Genomic DNA, 13,190 nt, shown 5'->3' on the forward strand with positions numbered 1-13,190 from the left:
TACTGCAATACTATCTAGCAACATAAATTCAACTGGGTTTGATAAATATGTGTTGAGCGCCAACAGAGTTCTAGGATTTGAGGAAACTAGTGAACAAGATGAGAACAACACCAGTGTTCTAAGAGCATATAATCTAACAAACGATTCGGATAAGTAAACTGACAAACAAAAACACAACCAAAAAAAAAAAAACCCAATGTGATAATGCTGTGCTACAGGTAGCTTTTCAGCCACTGCCAATTTGAGTTAGAAATATGAACTGTGAGTCTTTACTCAACCCCCATCCCCGCAGGAGACCAAGGGAAATGGTTGAGACCCCTCCCCCGCCCCATACTATTGGAGGCAACTTGGGAAGGGAGGAGATGGCTGCAGAATTGAGTGGCTTGAGGAACACAGGAATGAAGGGAGTACTCAGATCAGGCAGGCTATTAGGTGGCTAGGGGCTGGGGCCTTGCAAAGGGCTTTAAGGCGAGCTTAAAGCAGCCGGTGAGCTGGGATGAAGATGCTGCATATGAGAACGGAACAGAAACGGTAAACAGAGTGCGGATAAAACATGAATCCCAGAGGGCCCTAGCCAGCTGGATCCCAGGCAATCAGGAGCCTGGGATTGGAGACCCCACCCCTGCCGTGACATCACAGGGGAGTGGGGTGGAGACAACAAAAAGGGGTCCCCCGCCCTGGCCTTGGACTCTTGGCAGCCCAGAGTGTCAAGAGCGGAGAGCCTGGGCACTGGGCTAGGGTTGCCTGACTTAAAGGAATAGGCTCCCATTCCTCAGTCCCCTCTAAGCTACCCTCTCTAGGCCTTGATCTCCGTCTTTCCGTCTGAGGACCTCTCCCTCCTGAGGCCACCGTTCAGTCCCTTCTGAGTGGCCCTCGAACACTCAACATGAACTGTATTTCAGATTTCTTCACCTACGAGACCACTAAGTCGGTGGTTGTGAAGAGCTGGACCATTGGGATCATCAACCGAGCAGTTCAGCTTCTGATCATCTCCTACTTTGTGGGGTGAGTCTGTGGCCCTTCAGGTCCCAGGAGGGGAGGGCCGCCCAGCGTCCTCGACCCATTCTCCCCTCAGTTGCAGTCCAGCTTCCTAAGCTGCTCCTCTCGGAAAAACTGTCTATTCTGGAGCCGCATCCAGAGGACTGGCCTCTGGGGCCCCCTGGGGGACAGGGGTTCTTGTCCTGAGCTGAGTCCTTTCTCCAAGTAAATCCTCTGCAGTCGGAGAGTGGCCTGCAGACTCCCAGCTCAAGGGGAGTCCTCGCCTGGCACTACCCTCCACCAGGAGCGGTCCCAGGTGACCATCTCCCCTTTTCTCTCATCCCCACCCCTAACCAGAGAACAGACAGACTCCCACACTCACGTCTGCCCATTCACCTCAGGGAACTCTTTGGGGTCTCAAAAAGACGAGATGACGGGAAAGAGGACGGGAAGGCACTGAAACAAGGGAGCCAGTGAAGGTTGATTGGGGGGTGTAAGGAGGGCCAGCTGGGGGAGGGAATCTGCTTCAGAGTGAGGGATCCCCTCCTGGTGTGGGGAGAGGGAAGAGGCCCTTGCTCTTGGAGGGTAGGACAAAGCAGGGGGTCTGCCCCTTGGGAGGGAGGGAGCAACACAGGCACCATTAACACTCAAGGGAAGAGCCATTGAGGAGGAAAGTGGCTTTTCTGAATGGGGTGCAGCGTCCCTCCACAAGAAGCCGGAAACACTCCCCTTTGTCAGAGAGCGTAAACTCCCTACTTCTACCTGACTTTGTACCATACACCCATCCTGGGAGATGCTTAGGAGACAGCGAGGTCTGAACACCCCTCTCGGCCCCCACCTATTGGAGGTGCCCCCCCACACACGCACAAAGAGCCACGTCCCCCTCACACACACACACACACACACACACGCGCGCGCGCGCGCGCGCGCACAAAGAGCCACGGGACACACAATGGCCAGGAGAAAACACAGGTTCTGTCCTTCTCATGGTCCTTCGCACACACTGGTGGACACCAGGAAATACGGCCACGGGACACACAACGGCCAGGAGAAAACACAGGTTCTGTCCTTCGCACACACTGGTGGACACCAGGAAATACGGGCCAAAACCTCTGCGTTTTTCTTTCCTGGTGTGCAGGTCTCTAGTCTCACGCTGTTCCTTGAGACAATGGGTCTGTGTATGAGAGACAGCAAGCCACTGACGGCTGTCAGGAGTTAATTCACGCAAGTCAAAGGAGACGTCCTGTGTGCGTGGGGGCGGGGGCTCCTTGCCTGGAGGTCTCAGTAGTGTGTGAGGGTGTGTGTGGACAGGTGGGTAGACACGGATTGAGGGATTTTTGCTCCGCGTGCTTGGTAAGAGTCCTATCCTAAGCTTCGGTTATGCCGGTGTTGTAGACAAGGCTCTTCGTGAGGACATTAGAGAAGGAACTCAAGCTTTGGGGTAGGGTTAAATGACCTTGAAGTCGTCTTCTAAGTTTGAGGTTTTATGAGATATGACGGGTGCAAATGTTTCATGTGCGCATCTCCGGAGCCCGGGCTCAAAGTTGGTTCTTAAACACTCCATGTTCATGTGCATGTGTGATGCTGCGATTTTTACGTGTAGCCACCAGACAGTACGTTGGTCCAGGTGAGCGCAGAAGCTGCCTCGGCACATTCCTGGCCTGGCCTGGCTTCGTTGGCTCCAGGCAGGAGATCGATGGAGGGTGGGTAGAGACAGCCGGCTCCTGGACCAGCCTGCTCAGCGCCCCCACAGCCCTTGTCTCTTCCTCATCATGATCCAGCCTGACGCTCTGACCCTCAGTGCTGGAGCCTGGCCTGCTGGAGCGAGCATGAGAGGCTCTTTGGCATCTTAATATTCAACCCCATCCATCTCCCAGCCTGACAGGTCCCCACAGAGCAGCTCCTTCCAGTTACATCAGTGCATTCTGCAGCCCAGCCCCCCAGCCTGAGCCCCATCCCTGTGCGCGTGAGCCCATGCACCCTTAGGACTTCCTGAATCCGTTGGCATTAATTTAGCAAAAATTTACTGAGCGTCTCTTCATGCCCGGCATTGTGCACCGAGAATAGAACGGTGGGCAAAAGCAGACAGGATCCTCACCCTCGTGGAGCTTAGAATACAGGACATGGACGTTAATGAAATAATTTCTGCAAACAAATGTAAAATTTCAGCTGTGGCTCAGGGTTCAAAGAAGAGGCACATGGTGCTCGGAGAGCTGCTCGTATATAGAGAGGTATTCGACTTGGTTGGGCAACTGAGGGAAGCTTTTCTGCATTATGTGACATTCCAGCCAAGATCTGAAGGGTGAGTAGGAGCAACCTGGGTGAGAGAAGGGAAGGAAGAGAGTTCAAGGCAGAGAAAGCCAGCTCTGCAAAGGGGAAGGGCCTGGCTAATAGGGAGAAGGAAAGAAGGTCTTTATGGCTGGAGCAGGGGGAGCAAAGGCAAGGGTGACGTAGGACGGGGGCGGGGTCGCAGATGGAGGCCAGACCGCAGACCCCGCAGGTCTGTCCTTTTTACGGAAGAGGAATGGATGAGAAGCTACTGAGAGAGGTGGACAGACCTGCTGAGATCCGAGTTGGGTCGGTCCCCCTGTCTGATACGCCAGGGGATTGGAATAGGAGGAGGGGATGTGGGAAAATGTGTTTAACGGTGGCGTAATCATACGGAGAAAGATGACTGTGGCTTGGACTCCATAGAACTTGAAAGGATTTCTAATGCTGTGATGTTAATGCTTAGCTAATCCTGGAATCTCTTCCATAGAGTGCCTGTCCGGTAGACCAGATGCACAACCTTATCGAAGCCGCGTGTAACACGAGCCAGGCATTTCTCCACGCATGCTCTCGCCCCTGCCTCTAGCCTCTGCTGCTCATCTGTGGTTGACGTCACTTCGTCACTAGTTTCCTTTATGCACCCCAGGTGCACAGAGAGGCCAGGACTTACCTGGTGTTTCTCATATCGCCTTTCCTGGGCCCAGGTGGTAATCCGGTCTCCTCTGTCGAGCGAGACTTCCTAAGAGTCAATCTCTTCTGATCCTGTGGGGACCTGAGGAAGAGGTAGAAGGTGATCCCTGGGGCCTGAGTCCCCAGAGGCGCTGGTCAGAGTATGGCCTGAGGTTGGTTTCCAGGTCCTTCCTGGAGGAAGCCACCTCCCTGTAAAGTAGCAGAGAGGGCAGTCCCAGCCCTCTGACGCTCCGTCCATCGTCCGTCGTCCATCACCGCCCTGCTCCCCCCATCCTGCGCCTCCCCTGCAAGGCCCTATGCACATGGGGACACCATGGAACATGGACCTGGTTAGCAGCCTCGCTGTGACACCAAGTGGGCGTGAGGCTTAGACGGGTCACTTTACATCTCTAAGTCTCAGTCTGTATCTGGAAAATGGGACTAGGATGCCTCTCCCGGGGAGTTGTGGGGAGGGCAGGTAACATGTCAGGGACTCACCTGAGTTGGGTGACTCAGTAATAGGTGGTAACCCTTATTATTTCATGGACTCCCCATCACGCCTCCCCACTCTCCTCTACCCAGCTCACACCTTCTCGAGAGACCCCTCTCTTCCTGGCACACACAACACACGCCCCTCACACCCACTCCCTGGCCTCCTCCCTGACTCCTGGGGGTGGACAGGAGGGTGCTGGGGTGCTGCTCTGGCCTCCTTCCTGCACATCCCACCTGCCAAGGAGCTGCCACCCGCTTTCCGCTCTATAAATAATAAACCAGGAACATGAGAAAAAATAAGTCAGCAGCAGAGTAAATGCCAAGAACTGAAGGCTCAGTCCTGCCCCATTGCCTCCGCCCTGGCCTCGAGGGACAGACCCGGCCCCTCTGCTCCGGAAATGAAGCACCCCCTTAGTTCAAGCTGCCACGATGACATCCCCGTGGGGCCACCTAGATTCTTCCACTTGTTATTTAACTTCGAGAGAGAATTCAGACTTGGCTTCTCCTCCCCACTGGGCACAAGAAGGAGCTTTGGAGGGAGAGGAGGAGGAGGAGGAGGGGGAGCGGGGGGAGGAGGAGGGAAGAGATTGGTTAATTCATTGTTCCTTTGATCCCTCGGCCCTTCTCCCTGAGACTTTCTTAAGCTAGGAGATGCTTTCCCTGGTGACTGACAGGCAGGGGCCGGCAGGATAAGGATGAGGACCCAGTTCAGGGGCCCAGCTGTGGAACACAGCTGGAGACCCTACAGCTCAGCCTGGGTCGGAACCCACATACTAGCTTGGCAAGTCAGCACGCCTCCCTGTGCCTCAGTTGTCTTATTTGCGGCATAATGAGAGTAACGAAGCTGCCTCGTTGGCTTGCGGTAAGGATTCGATGAGTCCTTAATACACACAGCACTTAGCACGCTGTGTTGCTTATATGATAATAACAATCCGAATTCTGCTTCTCATCCACAAATGTTCCCGGACTTGAAAGGCTGGGGTGGGGGCGAGGGGCCTCAGGAAACCATTTCATAGACCAGCACTCTGAGGTGTGTCCATTCAGCGGCCAGGCACACTGAGGTCCCAGGGGATGTGCTGCGGCTGGGACATCCACTCGGGTGAGCGTGCAGCAGTGACAGCAGCACCCTCAGCTCGGAGCAGAGAGCCTGGGGCTGAGACCGCCCTCCTGGCCCTCCGCAGGGCCCAGCCGCGAGCTATGAATGCTTGTGGGGGCAGTTTTCTGTAACGGGGATGCTCCCGTCTCTTCTGCTAGGACATAATATGACAGTTGAGATTTCTCTGTGAGCCACACTCGCTTGGGAGACCTCGATGGAACACCTCCCCTTCCAAAAAAAGAAGAAAAGTGCTAGGAAAGTAAGGCACACCATTCCTTGGGCTTTCCGCAGAGGCAGGGTGTTTGGAGGAGTGTTATACAAGCATGCGAATAGCTCTTAATGGGGCATTAATCAGGACGTGGCCCGCTCTAAGGCAGCAGCAATAAAACAGGTGACAGGTTCGGAGCCGTCCGCCAGAGCTGGCTGGGACTCCGTCCTTTCTCTCCCACTCAAGAGAGCAAGCGGAATTCAAGCAGTGAGGGAGGCCCCAGTGATGGGGGTGACTCTGGACCCTCTGACTGAGAACCAGGCAAGTAGCTGCTTGCAAATGCCAGCCTGTGTCCGTGTAAACGTGACAGGCAGGCACCCACCCCGCAAGTGAGCGTGACCTCCATAATGACCCAGGAGCTGCTCCCTTCTGCATTTTCCAACTTCAGGGGACCCGAGAGGTCACCCAGTCCAGCCTACCCCCAAGGATGGCGTCTCCTTGAGAACCCCGCCCCCCAGGCCTGTGGTGCTCACCGCCTCCCACGGCAGCCCACTCCACTCGTGGGCCACTCCCTGGGATTAGAAAGGCCCTGGGCTCGAGGTCTAACTCCCTCCTTATAATGTGCTCAGGTCAGTCCACGCGTTGCCCCCAGCGGCTTCCCAGCCGAGGCCGCGCCCTGCCCCCCAGCTTTGTCTTCTTTGTGCTACACCATCCCCAATTCCTTCCCCTCATCTGCATCTGCTGAGGCTCTCCAACCTTGCACCATCCTGGTTAGCATGCAAAAAATGACCCTACCCCAGCATTTCTAAACGTGCACTCCCAGATTCCACAGACGTCGCCGGAGAGTGCGCAGCATTCTCCAGTCGCGTTCGACGAGGTTTTCTCGACGGTACAATCGGGACAGTAACAGCATCTGCCTCCCCGTGTGCTGTCAGGGACAAACGGGGCTGGGCCTGCAGCTGGAAACATGGTACTGGGGCCAAGAGCGGCCCGAGCCTTTGAGGGCTGCGATGGGAAGGCAGGCACCTCGCAGAAGTGCAGAGGGGAGAGTTGTCTGCAGGCCTTTCTGGCTGCTAGTGAAGGCTGCGAGAGTCTGGGAGGAAGGTGGGGATGGACGAGCGGAAGGGTCCCTCTCTGATCCACATGGTCCGGTAATGGCTGGAAGCAGCAAGAAGAAGCCAGTACAGGTAAATGTCCACTGGGTGGCAGCACAATCCAAGGAATATCATTAGAGGCCCCTCCACTCTTCCAGCCCAGCTCCATTTACCTGCCAGGTAAAGGTTCAGCCGCTGCCCCTCCATCTTTCTCACCTGAGGCTTGCACAGAAGGACACTCTGCCTTCATTGACTTGTTTATTGAACACCTTCTATGCGCTGGCACTTAGATGCGGACGTGAACAAAGTCTGGGATGCCCAGGGTCAGAGGCCTAGGTTCCTCTGCTTCTCCGGATGCCTGCCAAAGAGGTGGCCTCCGTCATCAACAGGAATGATAATGTGTTCTCAAGGAGGTGATATCACCCTCTAGGGGTGAAAATTGGTACCTGAGGAAAGAAAAATATCTCACTCTTTTTATGTGAAAAGCACAAATATACACATAGTACATAAACTGGTACCTATAGTATCAAATTTCATGGAGGGAGGACAATTAGGAGGGAAAAAAGTCTAAAAATGCTCTTTAAGCAGGAAATGGGGCGGGGGGCGGGGGAGATGGAGACACACTACTCTAAGCCAAGCCAGAACTCACTCAGAGTCCCACACCTCCAGCACGGGCCTCCCCTGCCAGGCGCCTCTGTCGTCCTAATGTGGGCAGGAAGGGGTCCCCTCCTGGCTTCAGTCCGATGGGCCCACACCTTCCTCTCTTACTCTCCATCCCCACTCTCCTGCCCAGCTGGGTTTTCTTGTACGAGAAGGCATACCAGGTGCGAGACACAGCCATCGAGTCCTCGGTGGTAACCAAGGTGAAGGGCTTCGGACGCTACGCCAACCGAGTCATGGACGTGTCTGATTATGTGACACCACCCCAGGTATGGTCCCCCCCAACCCCGGAATCGCTATGTAGATGCCCAGACACTGGGCAGGTTGAAGGGGAGGGGACAAGTCAAGGAGGTTGTCCGCAGGATCCCCAACCCAGAATCTGTGGCATCGATGATGCAGAGCGCCCCCTCCCCAGCAGCTGGAAGGCGTTGGGGTAGCTTGGGCCTGCCCACCCGTGCGCAGCACAGGCCCTGTCACAAGTTGTCCTGTAATTGAGGATGACACAGAGGGAGCAAGAGGGGCCAGGTGGGTGGTTTCACCTCAGCCCTTTACTAGCCCATGACCTTGGCCAAACCTCTTAACCCACGCCCAGGTTTCCTCACCTGTAGAGCAGGCATAGCGATAGCCCCGCCTCGCAGTTGACACTGTTGTGTTTTTCTCTCCATTCTTCTCCTCCCAAGGGCACCTCTGTGTTTGTCATCATCACCAAGATGATTGTTACTGAAAACCAGACACAAGGATTCTGCCCAGAGGTGAGGGGAGGGGGCGTTTGAATAAAGCAAGTCGAGGAAGAAACTGTGGGAGTGTTGGTGGCTGGGGCTTGGGGGTTGGGGACGTGGATGAAGACGTGGGTGTGCGCAGAGGGCCAAGGTCCTGCCTGGCATTATGACCTGGGACCTCCCGAGACCTCCACCGCACAGAGGTCACAGGTTGGGGGAGGCGATGGGAACTAAGGGGCTCCCCCAGGATCCGCACAGGGTCCTTCACCCACCTGCAGACCTGTCTGTCCGCAGAGCGAGGAGAAGTACCGCTGTGCATCAGACAGCCAGTGCGGGCCCCAGCGCTACCCCGGTGGGGGTGAGTGCAGCCCCTTCCCCACCCCTGTGGAACCCCAAAGTGGTAGCAGGACCCTGGAGGGCAGCACAACCCCATGGCAGAGGGCCCAGCCTAGGAGAGAATTACAGAATACCACCTACCTCCACCACACTTACAGATGCCTACTGTGCACCAGGGCAGCGGGGCTGCCCTCAGAGGGGGTCCCTGTCCAGGGATCGGGGTGACAGACAGGCGTGCATGAGGTGGCATGGGCCGTGGGAGCCAGAGGAGGGAGAGATGTGTCCCAAATGGCTTCCTAGAGGCAGTGACATTTGAGATGGGCCCTGAAGACTGGGTAGGATGTGGCAGGAGAGAGGAGCTTTAGAGGGGCATTCGAGGCAGAAAGAACTGCACAGCCGAGCCTCAGAGGCAAGGAAGAGCAGGCTGTGACCGGGGGACAGGAGGACAGGGGCCCTCGGGTGGCGGGGTTTGGGCCACTTGAGAAGAGGGCTGTCACTTCCCATTGGCTTGGCCCGGGGCTGGGCACGTGTGTGTACGCATGTGCATGCGCGTGTGTGTAGGGCTTGGGGGGGTGAAAAGGGGAGAGCTCTGCGGGGCTAACATGCCGCAAGTGGCTGTCCCTTGTCCTGCCTGTCCTTCCCCTCACCTGCACGTGTGTGTACGCATGTGCATGCGCGTGTGTGTACGCATGTGCATGCGCGTGTGTGTGCGCACATGTGTGCGTGCGTGTGCGCACATGTGCGTGCGTGTGTTGGGGGGTCTCTGATGAGGAGGGGTAGGGTGGGGAAGGGACGTGGTAAAGCACCCAGCACTGCGTTCCCACCATCACAGGGATCCTCACTGGCCGCTGCGTGAATTACAGCTCGGAGATCCGGACCTGTGAGATCCAGGGCTGGTGCCCCACTGAGGTGGACACGGTGGAAATGTGAGGACTCAAGCCACATGGGAGGACAGAGACCCCAGCCCAGCTCTCCTTTGCCACTATGGGGAGCTCTGCATCTCTGAGCTTCCAGGGGTCTTGTGGGCACCTCCAGTCATCACCACCTGGGGCAGAAAGGGGGCCTCAGGAAAGCATCTTTTCCAGCTCCTCTCGCCTACCACCGTCCCCTCCCTCTGACCCTCAGACTCAAGGCCTAAGGCTGTGACCACATGCCCGTTGGGTGGCGTCCACCAGAAACAGTGGTTCCTGGGGCGAAAGCACCTCTCGTTTCCCCTTCCTCTTCCTCCTGTTCTCGCCCGCAGGCCTGTCATGATGGAAGCTGAGAACTTCACCATTTTCATCAAGAACAGCATCCGTTTCCCCCTCTTCAATTTTGAGAAGTGAGTCTCAGCTCCCTCTCTACAGCCACAAGGCAATGCACGCAGCACACCCCGCCACCTCGGTTTCCAAGTGCAGCTGCCTGCTCACCACGGTCCTCCCCACTTCCCCCCCCCTCCCATCTCGCCATCTCCCTGGGGCTTCTAGTCCCAATCTCCCAGCCGGCACTGACCACCGAGTATTAGGTGGACTCTGGGGGCAGTTTCTGTGCCAGGCCCCTGGGAGCCCCAGCTGGGGGCCGGGCGATATGAGACGTGAACGCTCATGCCCATGGGACGGGAGAGATGGTGACAGGAGTTACGAGAAAGACGAAGGCGCAGAGGTGAGGGAGATGGCAGGTGTCCAGGAGATCAGGTCTCAGGTCCCCCCGCCCGGGCGTGCAGGCGCGGAGGCTCCGGAAGGCTAGAGAGAAATTCGCGCGTGACGGTCTTCACCTCAAGCCTGCGCCCAGCCTCTCCTCTCCTCCTCCGCAGGGGAAACCTTCTTCCCAACCTGACCGCTGCCGACATAAAGACCTGCCGCTTCCACCCTGACGAGGCCCCCTTCTGCCCCATCTTGCGGGTGGGGGACGTGGTCAAGTTTGCGGGGCAGGATTTTGCCAAACTGGCCAGCACGGTGAGGACCCAGCCACTCTTCCACGACCGGAGTGGGGACTCAGCCCTGCCCCGGACTTCGCGGCCCTTTGGCGGGCAGTAGGGATGCTGGGGAAGGGGACCTGACGGTGAGGCAGCGCCACCTGGCGGGAGCATCCCAGGCCTGCACTGGCTTTGCGCCGGAACCCTTTCTACCCGCCGCGGTCCTGAGCGGTCTCGCCTCCCTCACCCTTCCCTCCAAGCCGTTTCCCATTGCAGTCCTCACACTTCGCCTGCAGATAGGGAGGCCTGAGAGCTCCGAAAAGGCCCCCACGATGCAGGATTTAGAGGCTTGAGGGCTGCCACCCTGAGCTACAGTACTTTAGCAAGCAGCGTGTGACCGACAAATCACTTTTCTTTCTCCCTACCTCAGTCCTCCACCTAGAGAATACAAAAAAATCACTTGTCTGTTTGTCACGTCCCCCCCCGCCCCCATTCGGAGGGCTGCGGGAGACTCATAGCTGCTGCCTCTCTCCAGGGCGGAGTTCTGGGCATTAAGATCGGCTGGGTGTGCGACTTGGACAAGGCCTGGGACCAGTGCATCCCCAAATACTCCTTCACCAGACTAGACGGTGTTTCCGCGAAGAGCAATGTCTCCCCGGGCTACAACTTCAGGTAATCCCCGGGGGCCGGGGGATAGCCATGGGGGGAGATAGCAAGGGCTGCTCAAAACTATATCTCAGGCAACAATGCGTATTGGACGAAAAGCACCCACGTTTGGGTTTCTGCTCAAAATTAGGAAGGACTTTCCAGCAGTCAGCCACCTGGAGACGGGTAGGCCACCCTGTGAGATCATGGCTTGCGTCACTGGGAGGGACCATGCCAAGGATTCATGCTCCCTGTGGGCCAGGCGGCCGAGGTCTGCGGGCAGTGTTGGGTTCTGTGCCGCTGAGTGCTCCTTTCTGGCTCTGAGGCTGCAGTGTACCTGTCACTCCCAGGTAGCGCGGCTCCTTCCTCTGCGCCTGAATTTTCTAAGGTTTCTCGCTCTGCACAGCAAGGGCAACGTCTGGTATCATCTTACGAGATGGAAATCTCATATTTCCGTCCACAACCAGGAAATTTCGTGCGAGTCAAAAATAACCATCATACTAGTCATTAGTCCGTCAATGCTTTTCTAAGCAAGAACTCGAAGCAGTCTTTAAGATCATCTCATTTATATTCCCAATGGCCTTGAGCCGCAAAAGAGTCCTTCCCTCCCCTCCCCTCCCCTACCACCCACTTTAAAGAAAGGGAAAGACAAGAACCTGGGCTGTGCTATTTGGAACCAGCCTAACGCCCTTGAACATGGCCATGACCTTCTCCCACTCCTCATATCGCCATCCATGAAATGGTGATGGTGTCATTATCATCTCGAGGGGCCTATCAGCCAGTGTCTGAAAAGTGTTAGCTCTCTGTTCTGCTTTTCCCCTAATTTTTGAAGATGCTGATGTTTTTGGCAGGGCCCTAAGGACACAGTGTTATGCACTAAACAAGCTAAATTGCCTACATGGGCAGCAATCAGGGGGAAAAATACGTATTAAGGGTATGTAGTACGTTCAAAGAATTGTTACACAAATTTTCCTTTGTTGTAGCGGTATTTCCTAATATAATGACATACACAAGCAAAAAAGAATCATTTCACTGTTTTTTAACCTTTATTTGTAGTTTTAAAAGGTAATTATCCACCCCATTAAGCTTTATATTTAATAGTTTAAAATATACATGTATATTCTCTGGAAAGAATTTTTTTAAAATTGAAAACGCTTTCATAATCAACTCCAAACTTTAAAAATCATAGGAAACAACACATATTTTAAAGTAGGTTAAAAATACTGTTTGGCTCCCCAGCAGAAATTGGCATATTTATTCAGTCGGGTACATCACACTGAAATCAATACAAAGGATTTTGTATGGTGGCTTAAAATAGTAACATATTAATAAAATTCTCATGATCTAAAATGCAAGTTTTCATCTTCATAACTTCCCTCTGGCCACTGGGAATTCTTCAGTCTTCCAAATAACTTGCTTGGCAGGAAAATTTATGAAGAATAAAACTGTTAAAAAGACCCCAACCAGTAGTGCCACGTGGATTTGGAGCAGTGTCTTTCATTGAAAGAAGAATTGGTTTGGAGTTCTTTATCTCCACACACACACACACACACACACACGCGCGCGCACACACACACAGACACACGCGCACACACACACACAGACACACGGACACAGACACACGCGTGCACACACACAGACACACGGACCCACAGACACACACGCGCACGCACACACATACAGACACAGACATACACACATGCGCACACACACACACAGACAGAGACACAGACATACACACACACTCACACAGACAGAGACACAGACATACACACACACAGACACACGCACACAAAGACACGCGCGCACACACACGCGCGCGCGCACACATCTCTCACAGAGGCACAGCAGGACGTGAGGTAGACAGGGTCCTAAGTAAGCTTATATTTAGGAAGACAGATCAGAGGGTCTCTGTCCTGCAAGCATGATTCCCGGAGGCCTTGGGAAGCCGTCCGAGAGGTGCAGGCCCAGACAGCTAACCCCTCAGCGAAGACACCCTGGCCAGAGCATGGAGAAGCAAAGCTGCTCAGTCCCATCCTTGTGGTTTACAACAGATTGCACCAGAATAGCGCTGGCGTGAGGAGGCCATATCTGACAGCCTCGGCAAACACAGGGTTCTGCCCAAACTCAC

The 13,190-nt window shown here is 55.2% G+C and overlaps 1 protein-coding gene across 1 annotated transcript in view; it reads left to right on the forward strand.

The window, feature by feature from the left end:
* Positions 1–512: 512 nt before the first annotated feature.
* P2RX3 (purinergic receptor P2X 3) overlaps positions 513–13,190 on the forward strand; it is a 26,178-nt gene continuing 13,500 nt past the window's right edge. Inside the window, exons 1-8 of the mRNA XM_006905995.3 lie at positions 513–1,005; positions 7,599–7,734; positions 8,146–8,217; positions 8,479–8,542; positions 9,353–9,446; positions 9,764–9,841; positions 10,313–10,454; positions 10,950–11,086. Coding sequence (XP_006906057.1) covers positions 887–1,005; positions 7,599–7,734; positions 8,146–8,217; positions 8,479–8,542; positions 9,353–9,446; positions 9,764–9,841; positions 10,313–10,454; positions 10,950–11,086 — 842 coding nt within the window. The 5' untranslated portion in view covers positions 513–886. The remainder of the gene's footprint in view (positions 1,006–7,598; positions 7,735–8,145; positions 8,218–8,478; positions 8,543–9,352; positions 9,447–9,763; positions 9,842–10,312; positions 10,455–10,949; positions 11,087–13,190) is intronic.

The sequence above is a fragment of the Pteropus alecto genome, unplaced genomic scaffold, assembly GCF_000325575.1.
Source record: "Pteropus alecto unplaced genomic scaffold, ASM32557v1 scaffold91, whole genome shotgun sequence".
NCBI classification, from domain to species: domain Eukaryota; kingdom Metazoa; phylum Chordata; class Mammalia; order Chiroptera; family Pteropodidae; genus Pteropus; species Pteropus alecto.